Source organism: Thalia democratica, chromosome 9 (assembly GCF_965202585.1).
Source record: "Thalia democratica chromosome 9, ktThaDemo2.hap1.1, whole genome shotgun sequence".
Classification (NCBI taxonomy): Eukaryota; Metazoa; Chordata; class Thaliacea; order Salpida; family Salpidae; genus Thalia; species Thalia democratica.
In genome coordinates this window covers 22300365-22321560 of record NC_139173.1, presented here as the reverse complement: position 1 = coordinate 22321560, position 21196 = coordinate 22300365, and the positions used below count along the sequence as shown (strand labels likewise).

The following is a 21196-nucleotide window of genomic DNA, read 5'->3' as shown; positions in this document are numbered from 1 at the left end:
TTTAAAATAATAATATTTGTAAAATTTTTTTTATAATAAGTAGATTTTATCTTTATTTATATTTTATTCTACTTAGCAAATTCAATTCATAATTCAGCATTTGTTTACAATTAAGAAATAGTGTGGTGTCTATATTAAAATTTGTGTTGCTTTATTAATATATAGGGCAAGAGTGCTGTATTATTTATTTATGTTTTATACTCTTATTATTTAACACAGTCAAATTTCTTTAAGAATTTTAATTTTATCTCTTATTGTTAACATAATTTCTGATATACAGAGGTATAACTAAATGTTTATCAATTAGTTAAGGAACATAAGTTTAAAAAGTCTGAAGATATAGGGAGGTAAGAAAGCATTTAAAATCATATTCTAAAATAAAAATATACAATAAACCTAATTTGTGCTATATTTAGAAAATAAATATTTTTTTTTATTTTTAAATTATTTATAATTCTAAAATGCGTAACTAAACGAGAGTGCGTAAATATGCGAGAGGTTACTGTACTGGTTATTTAACACAAACCCACTATCAATACATATTTTTGTGATGTTTAGTTCTAACAATAATAATTATATTAAACTTAATATACATAGTATGTAAATTAAGAATTTTCATTCTATTTCTTTTTAGACTTTTTTTTTTGTAAAACAAAAAAAAAAATCTTACTGCGTTTTCTTAACTACCGTTTTTATAACTACACCTATATCACGCTGAGCTTTCAATATGGAAATAAATTTGTGTTTAAATTAGTAATTTTAAAAGTTTTGGCAGTAGAATTTTTTTTAACTATGTTATTAAATGAACAACTAAATTTTATTTTACAATTTATTTGAAAAAATTTCCTTAGGGAGAATTGTAACGATACAAAATAGAACGCATGTGTTACAAAAACTACAAAATTAGTTTAACTTATGTATAAACAACATAAGTGATTTTCAAATTAACTGAAAATGGTTTTAGCTGAATAATGCTGTAGTGTAATTAGATTCTTTCTTTTTGCCAAACTCATATTTGTTTAAATGTACTAAAACAGCTTTATTGTAGTTTGATAATCCGCTCTTGGTGAAACTTGTCTAATATCAGTGCTTATAATGAATATTTTTGTAAATATTGATATAAACTTTCTATAAGATTAACGATTCTTTTGACTAAATTCAGATAATACAACAAAAGTATCAGTACATTTTAAAATATTTAAAAGCAGACTTTAAGTAAATGTGGCAAACTTTGAAATAATAAGTTAAAAATAAACATAATGTTATGTTGGTTTTTACCTTCTTACATAACTTAAAATTGTAGTTATTTTTCTATTTAGAAGCATACTATATGTTTTTTTATGCATCATAAAATTAATTAATTAAGACTTTGAAAATTTTGCGAATCGTATTGACTTATTTCTTCAAATCCGGCCAATAAAAAGGATTATCTAGTTAATAAATTTTGACCGCCGACCATAAAAGTTATCCACCTGTAACATAAAGCATAAGTTTTGTAATATTCCCTGCAAAATATTTTACTTTTTAAAATAATACAAAAAACATAGTTTACAAAACAGTTCTACAAAACAGGTCTAATTATAACTTTAAGCACGATCACAATACCATCTCTGTATCCTTAAATTTTAAGGATTTTTAATAAATCAGATAAAATTAATACTAAATAAAAATGGCTATCAACGAGAATTAGTAAAAAAAATATTAATCTATACCTTAAAAATTTAAACACAATAAAGTCAGCAGGGCTGGTAAAGTTTTCGATTACTTATGTCAATAAGAACTCAAGAATTTTAGAGAAAAACACCAACCAATTAATAAGTAAATCTTATTACTTAGCTAAACCGAGAGTTATTTTCCTATCTAGACCATTGATTAGACCTGAGATCAAAAATCCAATATCAGAATAAAAAAAGTATGGTAGTTTAACTGCTTCTGTGAAAGTAGTTATGTCGGTATGATTTCAAGGCAGTTTGGTAGAAGGATGAAAGAACATATTCTTAAAGGGTTGTTGAATTTTGTAAAATGAGTAATAAATAAAAAAAATCTAAAAGAGTAGTAAATGCTTCGACAAGATCTGCTATTGCAGAACACCTAGTTAATAACCCTGATTGTGCAAGTAGTTATAACTTGAAAGGATTCAAAATTATTCATAACTATTATAGCATTTTTGATTCAATTAAACTTGATGCTATTTGCATTTTATTAAGAAATCCTAAGTTTTGTAAAAATAAAGATTTTGATCATACTGTTTCTTAGTTTTTATAAGTCGTTACGTATGTGTTATTTATTTTTAGTTTTATTTTAATCAAAACTCCGTATGAATTGTTAATTACCCTTTGCTCATTATTATTGCATTTAATTTGTTTCCCTTTTGACTAAGTTTTTATTTTATTATTATTTTTTAAATTCTCGTGCAAAACTGTCAATCGTGCAAATATATCCCTTTGCGCAAAAAAAAAACCTTCATGCATATTTGACTTATCCCCTCGTAAAACATACTATAACCATACAAGATAAATAACTGGTATTAAGATTGTAAGTCCACAATCTCAGTCTGATTACAACAAAGTTTTAACAAGGAAAAAATGTAACAGGGTCAAACTACAAGGTTGGAATAAATTTCTTACCGTCTAAGCTAATTGACAAACTTAACTCCAAAGTTCATTTGTTGGTTCCTATTGACCTCCTGCAGCCCGACGGTTGCCGTGGCAGTGGGGTGGAGTGACCCGTTAGACCCGGTCAGCAGTAGCATTTTGAGACCAGTTTTACCATATCACCTCATTTACCGGGACATCTTACGACTGTTTTCAAATGGCAGCTGACAGATACGCTTGAAGAAAATTTCGCGTGCGTTAAATTGCCTGTTAAATTGGTGTAAGACTTGCATTCAAAACAGTTTTTATAGTTTTTTGAGGTCGTTAGTTCGTCTGACAAGTGTTGTTTAATATACTTCATTACGAACTGTTCTTGTATTAAACTATCTCCTTATTTGCATATTTGGTTTATTTTTGAAGATTTATTATTATTATAGTTTTCAAATAAATAATGATTATCTTTTTGGAGTCAGTATTGAGCACTTGGGTAAGTAAATTACTTAAAATATTTGTTGTAAACAATAAAAAGTGTAAAAGTATGCAATATTTAAGCATAATTAATTATTAAATTATATTTTTTTTTAATTTTTCATGTTAGTTCTATTATGAACAAAATAATTTATTTTAGTTTCTAGTTTATTGAATCTTAATTCTTTTAACTAGATTTATATGCTTTTGAATCACTGTGATATACTTTTTTGAATTGTAAATATTTAAATATACTAGTACCTGTGTAAAGCTAAGTTTTGAAAATCGTTTAAACAAGACATTAGTTTATGTAATTAGTTATTATCATTTATATTTGAACTAATATGTTTATTTACTAGGTTTTAAATAGTTAATTTTTACTGTAGAGATTATTAAGTACAAAAAGTATCCCTCAAAATTTAAATTTTAGATCTAGTTAAAAAGCTCATACAAAAAAGGTCAATAAAACTTTTATCTAAGTAAGTTGTTAATTCCAAAATTTAATTCCTATAAATAATCAACTTAGAGTACACGTTTTTAGTGTTCAATCATTATTTTATTTATACTGAAAAAATATATTTATGTTTAAGCGTAATTATGTAGAGTTTTAATAATATAATGATAATTTAAACTTTAGTATCTTTACGGAAGTGTGAAACTACAGCAACTTTTGTTCTTGGTAAAACATAGAAAAATTAAAATGTATTTTATTAAAAATATTGATACAGACTACTATACTTTTAAAAACTGTTGTTGGTTTAAAAAAAGATAAGAACGAAGAACTCAACGATACAACTAATTTGATCTTAAATATTTTCAATATTCTAAAAACAAGTTGTTACAGAAATACACGATACTAAATTAAACTTAAAACAATGAAGGGAATGTTTAATAGAATGATAAATTAATACACAAAAAATCTTCAATAACAAAATTGTTTAAAGCGTTCAATATTGGTTGCTCATTTAACAAGTATACTTACAAAACAATGAGTTGGTGACCGTAGCAAAAGATGTTCCTACATTTGTTTGGAAAAAATGATTTTGGTTGTTTAAAATGGCAGGATAGCAACAATTAAAAAAATAGTTTATTGAAAAACGTTGATTTGAAAGGTGCTACAAATTAGTTTAAAAACAAAGATACAAAAAACACAGAATTATTTATCTAAAAATACTGACAAATACTTTGCATTTTTATTGAAGTAGAAAGTTTTTTAATAGATAATTTTTAACTACTATTGTGTGTAACTAAGCTAAATCATTGTCAAAGATTATCTATACATTAGCTAAGATTTGTCAAAGTATTTGTCGGTAGTTTTTAAATAAATTTCGTACCCCGTAAAACTTATTTAGAATTATTTTGATTAACAACTTTAAGCTGCGAAAATACCAACAGGTCAGTCGCTGGCCGAAGAGTTCAGAGCGACCTCGTCGTTGCCGCCTCGCTCCGACTTTTGCACCGGGGAGTAAATCTTGCCCAGCGCCGAGCTCGCGAGCACGAACGCCGGCGAGACGAGCGACGAGTTTGCCGCGACGGCCACCAGCGCCACCGTCTGGTGACTTCGGTCGGTGATTCCCCCGGTTTGGAGAGTTCCGAACAACTTCATGATCAATATAGGCAGCCACACGACCGACTCTGCAACGCAGAAACAGACCAGTCTCTTTGTGAGCTCCCTCTGGTGGCCGAAGTTCAGCAAGCTCGTGACTATTGAAGCGAAGCAGAGAAACGTGAAGGCGGCGGCCAGCGCCAATGAGGTCGTTTCTGATTGGCTCGCGCAAGAACTGTGTTGACTCGCTTGCACGCTGCCGGCCATGAACAGCGGCAGGCACAGGCCCGAGTGGGAAAAGTAGCCGAAAGTGCCGTGCAATGTGACGTCATAATCGCGCAAGAAGCCTTTCAACACTTCGGTTTGTTCTTCCCACCCCTCCGCTTTCGTGGAGTTGCCGACGCATCGCGCGATTCGCAGCATTTCGCTTCTCGTCACCACGTTGCCCTGTGACAAGAAAGTCGTGCCGTAGTCGGAGCTCACCCAAGCGCTGCAGTCCAGTTTGTTGGAAGCGAAAAAGTTTATCACCACTAGAGGCGTCCAAACTGCGAAAATAAAAACCAAAGAGTACAAAACTTGAAAGCGCAGCCTGCGGCTTTTTATTGGCAAATTGGCAGAGCGGTTGGCTGCGAATGTGACCGCGCTCAAAAGGAATGTCGCGAAAACTCCGCACGGCACAGCGATCATCACCAGCTGGCCTAAAATATGACAAGTTTTGGAGCTTCTCCAGGACAGGTCGCTCGAACAATAGTTTTCAGGCGAAAGCAGAACAATTAAAAATAGAAAAGTTGAAACCGCCGCTTTAGAAAGCGAAACGGAAAAGCAGTAAGCGCCCTCGTACAACAGTTTCAATGAGAAGTCGACGGAAAAGTTTTCGTCGAAGTAGGTTCGCTGGAAAGTTTTTATCCACGTGGTGATGCTAACGAGCAAGCTCACGACGTTCATGACCATCCCGAATGCTCCGGCGGCAAATATGAAAATCTGAAATTGAATGTCGGTTAATAATTTAGACGTTTAAAACAATAAAAAGTTGCTTAAGTTAAAAATTTACTACTTTTGAAGTTGTTCTAAAGTTATTGTGCATTATGCACTATATTTAATAAATTAAGTTATGTGATCACCGATTGACTTGAGTACCTTAACCTTAAGTATTAAACAGTCGTAACATCAGTTAATAACAAAGCAAACTGAGTTTTGCTAAACAAAAACTATGAATGAAGAAGAACAGATCAAATTCAGTCAAATTTTGTACAGTAATGTAACATTTACGGGCATAAGTATATCGCTTATGGCAAAATAGCATTTCTATAAAAAAAAGTAAAGTAAATCAATCATTTAAATTAGATTATTAATCAAAATATTTTTTTTTAACTTTTGTCTAAAAGTTTTATCATTTAAAAAGAAGTAACTAGCTTATTTTGTACTTAAAAATGCAGTATGACAAAAACATAAATGATAATTCATTACTTTCATTAACCTCTAATTTTTTAAATGTGACTGCTTGAGTGTATTGTTGGTGTTTTGATAAAACAATTTTCTATGTGTAACAACAAATTCTATGTTTTCATAATTGTATTCATTAGCGACCAATTATGATGTCATAACGGGTGCGGAGCAACATAAACCGTCTTAAATTTAGTTGTTTTTCAATTTCGATTTTAAATTATTATGTAGTTTTAAAATGAGCTTAATCTATGACTTAAGATAACAACAATTTTTGATGTAGTCTAAATTGCTCGGAACTCTTTATGATGTCATAAAGATCTCTTCTTATCTGTATTACAAACTTTACTTTTAAGCTTTCATAAAGAAATATCTAAAAAGAAAACGTTTACAATATTAACAGAATTTAACAAATTTTAAGTTTTACCTGATCTTCAATTATCAAGTTAAGATTTTTTGAGATTAAAAAATTAAAGGGAAGTTTTTTCTTTTGTGCTATTTCTTAGCTTACTTTTTTAGATTTAAAACTACACAATTTGGGCCTTTTTTCTAACATATATTCCTTCTCACATTACTCTAAATGAAAAAAAATCGCTTTGTGTATACGTAAGATACTAATTCTATTATACAGTCTGATTAAAAACGTTGTTTTGTTTTGTATCAACTAATAATATTAGTACATGTCAAACAATATTATTCAAAAACTTAAAAAAATATCTTTTCTATTATGCTTTTAATTATGTTAACGAAAATTATATTGAGCAAAGCATAACTTATATAGTTTTTGTTGAAAGACTACTAAACGAATAGTCATTCAAATTGGTTGACTAAACAAAAACTAGTCTTGATCGTTTTGTCTATGACTTTTGATTTTTTAAATGTAAGCACAATAACCTACTGAATTATTGATAATGTTCTCTCTTACATAATTTTAAAAAATATATGAGATGGAAAATAATTGCCACAAATTTAGTTAGCTATATAATTAAATAAAAAAACTGTACCTTTCATAACAGGTGACCCGTGAGGATTACTAATCTAATAAAACGTTTTATGTTTATTTCATGAAAATCATGTAATTGCTCGCTGCCTATTAATGGTTGGTAACATCTAACTTTGCAAAAAAATACTGTTGGTTTATTAATTCTCCTTCCTTTGCAGAGTTGTTAATATTTATTTTTAAAAACCTCATTTGACACGATGTCACAGTACACACAAAGGTAACTAGTATAAAAGTAAAGTTCCCCTAGTTTATTCACACTACTTTAATAATAAATAGTTTAATGAGTTACTCGAGATTGAACTATTTACTACTAGATAATTAAGTTTTTAAAAACGCACACAAGAATTTTATTTTTATGCAAAGCCTTTTAAACAACGTTACAAAACTTTAAGATAACCTTGTAATGTTTATAACTGATCAGGTTATATATATTTTAGCAATGATAAAAACTTTTAATTAAAAAACGTGCTGTTTTACATTTCAATAACTACTTAAAATGTTCAATTAGTTATATTCATTATATATATATATATATTATAATCAGTTGTTCATTGGAGTTCTTTTACAAAAACAAAAAAGAAATAAATTAATGTTTTAATATCAATCGCTTTAACTTTTGAAAATACTAGTTTCTCTATTCATGAAAACAAGTATATAAGTGTTTACTTTTTTAATCTAAAGAATTAATGTATTGGTGTTGATTATTAAAAAAAATACTTTTTTTCCGGCTATTAAAATGTACAACATATGTTCTAATTTCCTAAGATCATAATGTTGTTGAATAGTATTAATTTCTGCATGAATCTTTTTTGAACTTTCTTTTTCATGCGATAAATACATTAAAAACTGTGAAAAAAAGTTAAAAAAATTCAAGATTTTATTTCAATAATACATTAACGTGTTTACGTAAATACGTGTATTTATAAGAAGTTTTTGTTTGCGTAAAACTTTGGTTTTACTTTTATCAAGTCAACTAAGTTTGAACTGAACAGTAGACGATATATTTTACGACTACTTTTATTCTAATCGAAACTCACCTTCAAGCCGTTGCTGCTGATCACATTTTCCTCATCAGAAACTCCAACGCTTTTGTGCAGCAACTTTCGAGTGGAGTTGCTGGAAAACCAAAGCGGGCACTCGTCCTTTTTGCCTTTGCAATCGTTTCTCCCGTTCCACAGGGAGTTTCGCGGTACCTTGCACGGCGTTGTGAAATCGTTGGGGAAACTGGTTTCGTTGTACAAGCATCCCAGCTTACTGGTTGTTGCGGGATTGCTTTCTTCTGATTTGTTTTCTTTTCCTGTTGTACGACTTGAACCAGTTAAAAACGGAGTTAATTGGGTGCAAGGAAATAAATAGCAACTGTAAAGTTGACGTGCTTCATTGAAATTGACGTACGTTCCGCTTAAAGTTCTTTTTATAAGTAATTATGTTTAGCTGTGTCACAAACATACTATAAATTTTTTTATCGAACTATATTTGAAGTAATTTTTAGACGTTTTTACTAATTTAGTGTATGACTAATACAAATGTTGATTGTTATTAGTTATTTACTTATTTGTTTTCTTATACTCACAATTTTAAATAAGCTACTTAAATTTCTCAAGTATTTTCAAAATGCCATAACGCACATTTATTGAAGAATTATTTGCTTTACTTTTAATTCAACATAAGTTTAAAAAGCTACTAGCCACTAAAATCTCTAGTCATTTGTAAAAATAAAACGAATACTAGTATTAATACTTTAAATATTTCTATATTTTAAAAAACTGTAATAGTAACTAAACTCTGTTTTTGAGAATGTGACACTTTTTCAAATTTAATTCAAACCATGTTAAGTGTAAGCACCGTGTTTTAGTAGTAAATACGTACTTGATGCTTTCTATTTCTCTACAACTACGATTAAAATTAAAGTTATTCTGCTGCAAACTTAAACTGGATTGTCAAAAAACTGAAAAGCTTTATTATATGCTTTATTAAATATGATTTTGTAAAATAGATTTTTTTTCTTTGTTTTTAGAAAAATAAACAGTAAATAATAAAAAGCTGTCAAAAGCTCTTATAACTAGTATCAATGTAAAAAAATATATTCAGAACTAATTACATTTGACAATTAATGAAAAAAGAATTGAAAACTTTTCTTTATTGTACAAAAAATATTAAATGGTTTTGTTTTTAAAAATTAAAATAAAGTTTTTAACAGTACCTGATGTAAATACAAGCTTATGTAAGTGCTTCTGATGAAATTGCATAATCTAAATTTCAAACAAATGTTAGGGTTGTCATACGTCTGGCATAAAGGTCAAAACTAAACATAGTAACGAATATCTAAACATTAAAGGAAAATAATTAAAGACACAAATCTAACGAATGGTGATTTAAAAATGTGCATGAATTAATCATATGTTTTAACAACATCTTTTTCCTAGTTACAGCATGTTCAAAGAAATCAATATCAAAACTGAAATGAACTAACCTGATTTTTTATTGCAATACTTTTCATCTTTTTTGTTCACACAATCAATAACCCCATCACATGGAATTATTACTGATGCTGTGCTCCTTAGCTGAGATGTTTGAATATAATTTTTTGTCAAAGTTAGTTTAATTTTTTTAAATCAATATAATTTAAAAAAAAATCAGAAGCATTTTATTTTAAATTATCTTAAATTTGACTTAAAGTATATCAAAGAGCTAAATAAAATTGTTATAAAAACATATATAACACTTGAGGCATTAAGCTTTCCAAAGTTAGTTTAATTTTTTTAAATCAATATAATAAAAAAAATCAGAAGCATTTTATTTTAAATTATCTTAAATTTGACTTAAAGTATATCAAAGAGCTAAATAAAATTGTTATAAAAACATATATAACACTTGAGGCATTAAGCTTTCTAATTCAATTAAACAAAACATTTTAAGAAATGTGTAAAATAGAAAGCTTTGCTCTAGTACAAAAGTTTCAGTTGGTACTATTTACTACGTTTGTATGTATAAACACTTTCCAGATAAGACATTTTTGGTCACATTTTTACGCATGCTTTCAACAATAAGGCCACATTTTAGTTGGGAACGGGTCAGAAAAGCACGGGTGACACTTTAGCACAGAGTGACACTTTAGCACGGAGTGACAATTTAGCACGGTGTGACAATTGAGCACGATGTGACACTTTAGCACAGAGTGTCACTTTAGCACAGGATCACTTTAGCACGGAGTGACACTTTAGCACAGAGTGTCACTTTAGCACGGCGTCACTTTAGCACAGAGTAACTCTTTAGCGCGGAGTGTCATTTTAGCACAGAATTTATTTTGCTTTATTTTCTCTGCTTAAATCACATTAGGTACTGTATTGTTTAAAAAATCTAAAAACGAACTATGCAACATGTAAATTAAAATTTAACAAGCTTTAAATGAGTTACAAGTTTAAGCTTTACCTAAAACTAAAACAAAATTTAATTTAAAAACTTAATTAATTTGTTTTACTATTTAGTTTTAGATAAAAATATTTTGATACTTTTACATTTTAACTTTCATATATAACACACTTTACTTTTTAATATTTAAAATATCTGTATGGATATTTAATTTAAACACCCGACAGCTACTTTATCAACCAATTATTTTTTTATGTTTTAAAATTTTTTATAATTATTAAACACAATATATATGTAATTTAAGTCATTGTGATTTTATTTATGTCGCTGCAACTTAGTTATTGAGCTTTGTAACAAGTTTTTTTTTGTGTTTTGATTTCTTAAACTTAAATTTTTTTCATTTTTAGTTTTTACATTTGAACTAAATCTGCTTTATTGATTCACTAACTAATGGTTGATGTTTTATTTTTGTTTAAATAGATTACAAACATAAAAACTAAATTAACAAACTTTGCAATACTAATTATACAGTTGAAATAACCTCATTTATATTGTGACGTAATTATTAGATGTAATGAATGTATTTCGTTCATTCTTTAACACCAGTAAATTTGAATCAGTATTCTTTCCATTTAAGGTGAGTGCTTTGTTTATATTATGATTTGTTGTTTTGTTGTGTATTTTAGTTTACTTTACTTGTTTTAGACTTAATAATTACAAATATTATATAGTTTTATAACAGTCGGATTTAATATTAAGTATTTTACCTATTATTAACTATTTTCTGTAGAAATTATTTTATTTTAATGAAAAACGTGTATACACCCACTTTATTCTATGCTTCTATTCTTTCATTACAGTAATTATTTTTTACAGAACCCAAGTGAAGTGTGTTGATTCGTTAACACACAGAAACATATGTTGGTACAATAAAGGAAGATTACTGTACAATTTGTTTTTGTTTATATTCCAGTGAAGTTATTTCACTAGGATCTTTTATTAACAAACGATTAAACCTATATTTTGAACAGTTATTTATAATTTAATTTTTTAATGCAACAACATTTAAATCTTAACAAGTAGTAAGTACTAAAAATAAAAAAATAATAATAAGTAAAATAAGTTTCATTTACACAGTGCGTTTTTACGCGCGAATTTTCAGCTTTCAACGCAACACGGTCTATTGCGTTGCCACAAATCTATTCAACAAAATTTAAGTGGTTGAAAATTAAGTTTATCATCGCAACTCAGTCGGAAACAACAGCTTCGATCGAACTTCGTCACAACCAACCTTTGTTTACAAAACTTTCGTGCGCGAACCGCCGCGAAAAAACGGGTCGGCTGCATTTGTAAGGTATTTGCGTAGTAAGAAATATTTTTTCTCATGTGTTATGCAAATGAGGAAAAGTAACAACACAGCAGTACATTATTAACATTCAAACCCTTATCCCTAACCCATTTTACCCAAAAAAAAAGATACCCTTATTGCTATCACAACTTATCCAAACATACAACAATTAGCTGAAATATTTTTTTTTATCAAATAATACTTACATTGAGAGAATTAAAAGTTCAGTGCCTGCGGCTGCAGATGCTGCTGGAAAGAAACCGCGAAAAAAATGCCAAAAACTCACCAGGCACTCGTAGCCGGTTCTGTTGCTCCACAAGTCGCAAAAACCCCCGGGCTTTTTGACGTCATAGTCGCACTCCTCCAGGCACTCGTCCTCGCCCAGGTAGCACTCTGGGTTGCCGTCGCAAGTGGTCGCTGTTACTTCAACCGCATTTTTGTGTTCGTCAAACTGGAAGCATGTCACGGTGTTTTCCGATGACGGCTGCAAAATGCTTTCAGTTGGCTAATTTAATGAAATCGCGCTGAAATTGAAGATTGTGGAATTAGATTAGCTTCTTTTTATTTAATATTTTTATTTATTGAATGAGCTGCTAAAACAGTAGCAAATGTTTATTGAGTTACAGGAAAATTTGAGCGTTTGTAAACACTAAAATGTTTAATAAAAAATATTTTAATTTCTTTGCTTAAGCTTTTATAATAAATTAATTTTTAGATTTTAATACAAAGTTTCATTTTCCTTTAAAGTCTGATAGAAACAAGCCACAGAGCACTCTTCAAAACAACTTTAATTGCACTCAATAAAAGCCTTTTAAATCCAACTTACTCGGTCACGGGTGAGCGCGCACTCGTCTACCGTCATATTATGGTGGCTGCACACAAATTTGAGCGGGATGCAGGCGAAATCGGAGCTTCCCAGGTAACCAACCATGGGCACCTCCCTCTTGAGCTCCCTCTGGTGGCACTCGCACGACATCCCTATTGAGCAGTACGGGTCGTTGCAGTGGCACGTGGTCGGTCGTGACCAACTCTCCAGTTCCACGCATATTGTTTTGATTTGGGGGGTTTTGTGAGGGAAGCATGTGCACTCATCAGTGAAGTCCGGGCAGTCGAACACCCCGTCGCAAAGCTGCAAAAATTAAAGCAAGTTAACTTTTAATAATTCTAAAATCAAATTTAGTCTAGAGAAAATAGCGTAATTTTTTGCCTGTAACTTATTGTGGCGTTAAGTGAAGCTTTGTAGTTTATAACTAAAATTAATATTTATTCGTTTTTTAGTTTAGTAGAAATTTTAAACTGTAATGTCACATAGTTTTTTTAGAAAAATTAATTGATAACCGTATTTTAAACCTACTTTTATATAATACTTTTGACAACAACTTTGTTTTTTTAAATGTGTACGTTTTTAACAACTTTAATGATACGTTTAAATTTATTTTAACGTTTTAGATTTGTTTTAGATTTTGTTATATGAAAAAAGTAGGTGAAACGAATACAAGTTTAGAAGGTTGTAAAAGTTTTAAGTTAAATTTTGTTATAACTAGTTGTGAACTTTGTTTTTTATATTAATAAGTAATTTTTTTTTGTTTTATTCTATTTTATAAACTGATAAAAAATTTATACAATTAAATCTGATTTTTTAAAGTTATGTTACAAATAGAATTAAACTAAGTTTATCTCATTACTATAACTAAACTGTAAAATTAAATTTAATAAAAAACAAATAATCGTTTTTTTTTAATAACATTAATTCTTAGTACAAACTTTATTTAAGGTTTTAACAAAAAAAACTTTGAAATTTAGACGACTAATCGAGGTTAACTAAAGTTGTTAAGCGCTGTTTTATTTTCATTAATGTAAGCTGAGAATTTTCAATGGTTAATATCTTTGTAAAGTATACAACAATGTTTTATCTTACAATCTAGAAGGATATAGTGATTTATTTGTACTTTCTTATTATACTTAAAGTGATTGATATAGTTTACTTAAGTTCATACTTTTAAATACGTTTTAAAACGGTTTATGATACACAAAAGTTATTTGAGTTATTCGTTTGATAATGTATCAAGTTTCTTAAAGCTTGATTATTTCTAAAGTTGTAAAAAAATACTTGTCTCAAATACTGAACAAAGTCTTTTTTAACTACAATTAAATTAAAAATACTTTTTTCTGTTTTAAGATAATTTTTTTATCAAAACCTCTTTCTTGTACTTCATTAAAACATACAACTTTTTAAAATAGTTTAAAGTGAAAAACAAAAATATTTTATACGTTCAAGAAACATTAAGTAAAAACCTACTTGACTTCTGAATATTAAAGTTTTGTTGTCATACAGGCACCGAACCATCATTTCCTTCTGAAATCGATTCAAATACTTTGGCCTGCGTAGTAAAAATACTTTATGATGTCAGTTAAGACAGCTAGCTTTTATGATCTTGATCTAAGCGTTTTACCATATTTTTTTTTTATCATCCAACGACTGTTCAAAACTTATAATTTTAAAACAACTAAAAGTTTTTACCCATTTGACAAGGTGCTGGTGAGGATTTTATCCGAAACGAAGGCGTCTTCTTTCCCCACGCAAACTCGGTTGGAAACATGCACAACTTGAGCGGGCAGCAAGCAGCTTCTCTTCTGCTTCACCACTTCGCATTTCGCGCCAAAACCTTCCACTTTTCTGTCCCTTTTATTTTTGCACTTGCTCTGAGCATTGCAGAACTGGTGCATGGGTATGCAGTACGGGTCCTCTACCGTGTGGTTGTCCCAAGGATCTAAATGGTTTAGTATACATTTAGAATAAATTATTTTCAATTAAAAATATATTTTCATCGAGTCCTTTTTTATAACACGTAAGCTTTGTTCTAAAACATAAAACCTAATATTTTTTATCATCGTTTGAGACATCTACAGCAGAGTTCTGAAATTACTTTTGGCAAGCTTTATAAATCAAAACAATGAAACCTGATACTATTATTTTTGTCTTTCTAAAAGTTAAACATTTTACTTTAATCCGAAACAAAAGTATTTTAAGTAAAAAATCACAATTAAATAAAAAAACTGTTTACCTTAGCGTAACTCTATTCTTTGTTTTATCTTACATGAAATGTTTTAAATAAGCTTTGTTTAAGTACTTAATCACCAAAACTTTACAAAGAGCTTAAGATGCAAGAAAAAGTTTTATAAATCATTATAAAGTTATTATTTCCTCTAACTTAACTAATTTTTTATAGATATACAATTTTTGAATTAATGTATTATCGATAATAATTTTTATAAAACATTCTTAATGGTTGTTTATTCAAATCAACTTGTTTTTTAACACCAAATTATGTTTTTACTTAATTTACTTATTTACTTGTAAAGTAAAGTACAGAAAATATGTTTTTAATAATCATACCTAGAGTAATAAAAAAACACTTACTTTATTTTAAACAAATCTTTCTAAGCTGATTTCAAGAAGTAAAACTATCTGTTATACTTGTTTTGTTAGATTTAGATAAAGTTTTTAATTTGTTATCTAAACGACAGGTACAAGTATATATATTTTCAAAAGTTTATTGTATTTAAATGATTTACTCACAGTCGGCCAAAATCGCGTTTATCTGAAAAAAGTAAATGTGTTTTCTTTAAAAATCAATATTTTTAAATCATGGCAAATACTTATTTTCAATGAAGTCTAACATTGTATTTATTGTATTTTCAAAACTAAACGAAAAAAATAATAATAAGACAACATTTATCGAACTTTAAGTAGTAACTTAAATAAAGTGTTTTAAGCTCTATGCTTATTTTTATTAAAAATATTTTAGTTTTAATTATGAAAATAATGCATAATAAATTTAAATTTTATTAATTTGTTTTTTTACAGCTTGAATATATCAAGAAGATACTAAATACAAAGTTTTAACATAAGAAATAACTTATTTCTACTAAAAACACTTGTTAAAATTTTATAAATAGGTTCTATAGGGTGTTTTTGAAAAACATTTCGGCTATTTCTTTCTAGAATGCTTCTTTCTTTTATAAAAATGCGTACTCGTAATAAGTTTTTATAGTTTTACTTTAATCTTATAAATCTGAGGATTTTAAAATATATACATATATATATTTCATGCGTGCCAGAAATCTGTTATTTTTAAAAATTTAGTACAATGTCAATGAAAATAGAATAAATACTTCTTTTTGTTAAAACAAAAAATTAAGGTTTTAATTTTAATGATTTCTTTTTTAAAACATTTCTTAAAAATATTTTTTGTACTCTGAAAATATTTATAGAACACTTTGATGTAAAAGTGGTTTTTTAATAGTTTTTATTTAACCGTTGATTTCCGATTCTTAAAGACATCGAGATGAAGAACTTTGACAAGAGATGCTTGTTTCAAAGAACTGTTGTTTTAGAATGTATAACTGGAGATTGGTGGCTTTGGAATCGTTGAATATTTTGGTTGTGAAAGTTTGAGTTTTTTCAGTTTGTGCCTTATACGAGTTTTATGTTTGTTTTAACACTGTATTTTTTTTATGTTTGTGTATTTCAGTTTAAGTAGCTTAGGTTTTAATGCCTAGGTCCTTCGTTTGACAATAAACTTCAACAATAAAAAAAACTTGAACTAATCAAATATCTTTCAAACCGTAATCTTCAAACTGGCATAAATTTTGTTATAGATGGATTTTTATAGTTCAGTTTGAAGAACTAAATGCGCTACAACCTTAGCTTTCTATCTACAAATTTTGAAAATTAAATTTAAAAAAAAAGTATTTTTTTTTCAGTTGCGGCTCTACTGTGTAACTTCGTCAAACTAGCTGATTTTAAAATTTATACAAAACAAAATAATAGTATTACATAAAAATTATATTTCTATATCAAACGTATTTGAGTCAAATATTTAACTAAAACAAAATATTAATAAATGATTAATTAATTGTTTTACTTGATGATTAAAAATTGAACTTTGAGAGAACTTTGTTAAGCCTTAAAAATACAATTTTTACTTTTATAGCAAACTTTAAAAGCGCAAAACATAAGCCATTTTTTTATAAAAATAACTTAAGTCAACCCAAACTATAACTTAAACTATTAAATAAAATAAACATCAGCATAGAATAAAATTTTTAATACTCTTATATTTGTACTGCAGAGCTAAAGTTCATAAAAGCTGTCAAAAAATATTTAATAAAATATTTTTATTAACGTTTTTTTTTCAGATCTGGTAATAGAAAGTTAATCAAATTACTTTATTGCAAGAATGTTGTGTTTTAGACGTTTTACGACTTTTTTACTCAATCTATAATAATTTAAGTTTTAATAACTAAAAAAATGACAACTAAAATACTTAATTATTTTAAGAAAAATTTGAAAAATATTAAACAGAATTATCAAGTCTTTTCTGAACTTAAATTTTTTAACTCTTGATGTTTTATTCCAAGTATCACCGTTTTATTTTTAATTTTAATAACAAAACTTGTAATAAATAAATATTTTTATTAATTAAAAACTATTTTAGTTGTATTACAGTAAAATCTTTTACACTTTTTTTAGCGTTATATAAGATAAGGAGTGCAACCATTTAGTACAAGAAAATGACAGTTTTTAAATTGTGGAAGTTCTTAAATGCTCTAGAAATTTCAATTATTTCAAAATTGTGGTCAAGCGCCTAATAAACAATGCGATTTGAAAAATTAGCACTAATCAATTTAACATTGAGCGTGACAAGTTAATTCTCAAACATCTACGCAGGTTCTAGCGGTATGCTTTGTTAAATTTAAGCCCAATAAAAAAAATTGACTTTGAACTAAGTTTTTCAAGTAATAAAACTTATTTAACTTTTTACTCAAAACTTTAAGGTTTTAATTCTGCAAACAGCTCACCATGATCGTAACACTTGAAGAAGTTGGAGTAGCTTCCGGTGCAGTTCAGTTCATCTGAGCAGCACGCGCAATCCCTGACCCCATCGCAAACTTTGTCTCCCGTCAGCACGACCCCGTTCAGGCACCTGAACTCTTCAGTTTCTCTGTAATCTGTTTTTTTTTTTTTCAACTTCAATTAATTTATAAACCAAAGAGTTGTATGCTTATAACTTAGAAATCTAATGAATGCGTACAGTAGTCGGGAAAACATGACAAACTTTTTCAAACAAACAAAAAGTTATTTGCTAAAGAACAGTATAAATGCTAATATGTAGACTTACACTACATGAGTATACTACATTTAAAGTGTTTTATAGGAAAATAAACCTTAGTAAAAAAGTTGCTCTACAACTAGCTAATAAAAAAAAGATTTACTTATAAAATGAAAAGCCCAAAACGTATGGAGATAATGATTTTATAAAACTTTTACAAATATTAAAAAAAATTAGTTTCAGTACTCTACGTTTATTCTATTAAAATGATATAATAAATAAATGAAAAAGTACAAAGCTTTGGCATTTTAATCAAAAAAGTAATTTTTAAGACAACTTATAATGTAAGTTTGTTATTTTATTGAATTTATGTTTGGATTTAATTTAAAACGTATATATTTTTTTAAAGTATGGAGCTTCATGATTTCCAATAACTACATTGTTAAATGTTATATTTATTTCTTAAAATTAGAAATGTTGTTGATGTTTTTGAACATTATAGTAATAGTCATAAAAATGAATCATTTTTGTTTGGTAACGCATTAAACTTTAATTTAATAAAGTCTTTTTTTTTCTTTGTGAGAAGGAGTTTATTTTTCTTAAAGCATCGCATTAGCTTAAGTGGTAATTGTAGCTCAGTTTTAAATTGAAAAGGATGTTATTATAATCGTTTTCTTTTTTGTTTTATTTTACAATTTAGATTTTATATAACGCTTTTAAAGTCAAGGTAAAGTTAAAAAATCAAAAGTGTAGAAGAACTTAAAAGCTAAAAATTTGTATAATTTTTTTATAGACAGTTTTTCTTTAAATTAAATATTTTTGTATCTAGTTTTAAAGATTATTTTTTATTGGACTTTAACAGTTAAAGCTGAAGTTCTTGATTGTGTAGAAAAAAAAAGTTTTACGATAACAAGTATATACTGTTTAACATGAAAATCATCATTTAAAGTTTGTTCAACAATAAAATCGTTACATCACAACACACAGTTAAAAAAAGTATTGTATAAAACAAAGCAGTTTTTTTTTTAAGTTAATTTTGATTTTTGAACATTGTCATGTTTACACTTCTAGCAATAAAAAATAAACTAAAAAAATTAAGTTTAAGTACATTTGAGCCAAAAATTATAATATAAGCAAAAATAAACTTATGTCTATCATTATGTAAAAAGGAATTAACAAAAAAAGAAATACAGTAAAAGCTTTAGACAAGCTGTTCTAAATTTTTTTTTCAAACAACAAACCAAAGAATTCAGTGGATAAATAATCGTTTTCTTTTTCTTCATCAGAAGGCATATATTTGTCACTGATATTTTTTAATTCTTCACCTTAAATAAATAAAGTTTTTTAGTGTTTTTCATAAGAAAAATAATCTAAGTTTTTATAAGTCAATATAAATCAAAAATACTACAAGTTATGTTAAAGTTTAGGTATTTCTAGTTTTTGTTTAAAAAAAAAATGAATAAAACTTTGTTAAAAATATAGTTTGATTAATGTTTAAAAAAAGATAGCTAAAATTATAAATAAATCTACTGTAATAAAATTGTTCAAAGTTACTTAAATTCTTATCACAGTACAACTATTGAACTTACTAAAAGCTTTTAAAAATCAACTTTTTATACTTATATTAAATAAACGAAAGTTCAAAAACTTAAGTTTGAAAATAATAATTAAATTAATTATATATTTGCAAAGTAAGCAGTAGTTTCAAAAGTTGATACATCTTTATTTAAAAAATAAATGAGTTATAGTAATTTGTAAGTATTGTATAATTAAACTGTTGTTATAACTTACATGTTAAGAAATAATTTGATCATAGAAAAGCAAAAATCATTGTTGTAAATAAAATTGTACTAAACTTATACTTTGTTTTGTTTTATTAAAACTAGTTTTTTGGTTTTTAAACTTAAAAAGTGATATCAAAAAGGAAGGATTAATATTATTTGTAAAATTTTACAATTTTTGTGTAATTTTCCAAAACTAATTTTTTTTTATGATATCATATTAATATTTTAGTCGTTGCGTAACTTTATAGCGTTTCACTTATCGGATAAAATTTGCACTACTGCCTCTTGAAATATAAATTTTAGCGTTTTGTTGTCGTTAAAATATAAAAAACAAACTTTAGAAAAAAAATAATATCTTAAATAAAAGATATCTAATCCTATAAAAATTTACTTGTTGGTTTATATTTCCCACTTTAAAAACTTAAGTAATTGATTTGGTATGCTATATTTAAGTTTTGCATTAAAATCTTAACTAATGTTTTATCTTAAGCTGAACCTTTATATCAACAAACAAACCTACTATAAACGACAATATTAAAAAACAGTCATACTTAACTTATCAGTTTACAACTATTTTTAAACACATTTTCTTAAAATTTACTACTAAACAAAATTTAGTGTGTAGATCTCACCTAAAATGATTTAATATTCATCAAAGACTTTTGTTGGTTTGTACTTTAGTTTCTAATTTTTTCGGCACGATGTAAAAACTTACGGTTTAAAAAAGAAAAAATTAAAATAGACTATTTGATAAACACTAGGTGACAAACGTGTGAACTAGTATGTAATTACAGCTTTTTAACCTATTTAAAAAATTAAGGTCGTATGTAAAAGCTGTTGCAATTTTAGCGCATGAGAAAATAAAAATTTAAAACAAAACAAACTGGAAATTTCATAAAACATAGTTAAATACACATAACAAATCGATTTTGTATAATTAAATCAAAAGATTTTCGGTCAAACTTCTACGCTTCAAAGTACAGAAAATTGTCAAAAGCCACTTTCCTCTCATACAACAGCCTTACTGCGAGCATACGTAGAACGCACGTTGAAATTCAATTTTTCGGTTGACGTGAAAAGTTATTTCCAAAAAAATTTTGAACGCGGAACTTTACTAACGTGAGTGGCTTTCGTTGAGTAGTCCTGAAGTTGTTTCGTCGTCGTAGTAGAACGCCGAGCTGTAGTCGGTTTGGTCGGTGCTGTTCACACGTGCTTCCATTAACACGATCGAGTTGATCATAAAAACAATGAGCTTGCAGCCCGTCATGCTGTTTTGAATAAACATAATTTATTTTTACACCTAAAGTCATTTATTATTGATTGCACAGCTGGATGCGTAGTTTTTTTTGTTGACGGTTATTCACCGAATGTTTGTACCGAGCATATATGTGTTTTTGTAAACAAGAAACTATCAATGCGTTAAATGATGTATGGAGTAGTCCCTTTGTAAACTAAAAAATCAGCTATTAGTTTATTAACAAAATTCAGAAACACGATACGAACAATTCTCAGTAAAACAAAG

General features: G+C 27.6%; 1 protein-coding gene across 1 annotated transcript; it reads right to left on the bottom strand.

Moving 5' to 3' along the window:
- Positions 1 to 4378: 4378 nt before the first annotated feature.
- LOC145844147 (uncharacterized) lies at positions 4379 to 20967 on the bottom strand. The gene is made up of 10 exons (XM_082951509.1): positions 20794 to 20967; positions 19132 to 19215; positions 17640 to 17789; positions 14296 to 14545; positions 14074 to 14155; positions 12601 to 12903; positions 12061 to 12258; positions 9528 to 9618; positions 8092 to 8351; positions 4379 to 5589 (listed from the first exon to the last, which is right to left on the bottom strand). The coding sequence occupies exons 1-10, from the start codon at positions 20957 to 20959 to the stop codon at positions 4459 to 4461; spliced, it is 2715 nt and encodes a 904-aa protein (XP_082807635.1). The 5' UTR covers positions 20960 to 20967; the 3' UTR covers positions 4379 to 4458.
- Between the last annotated feature and the right edge of the window lie 229 nt (positions 20968 to 21196).

Bases quoted from the DNA above. Each gene is read 5' to 3' on its own strand.
- LOC145844147 (XM_082951509.1), bottom strand. From the start codon at position 20,959: ATGTTTATTCAAAACAGCATGACGGGCTGCAAGCTCATTGTTTTTATG. The intron at 12,259-12,600 runs GTAAGTTGGATT...AGCATTTTGCAG, and splicing joins GCGCGCTCACCCGTGACCGA to CCGTCATCGGAAAACACCGT. The intron at 5,590-8,091 runs GTGAGTTTCGAT...ATTCAATTTCAG, and splicing joins TCAGCAGCAACGGCTTGAAG to ATTTTCATATTTGCCGCCGG.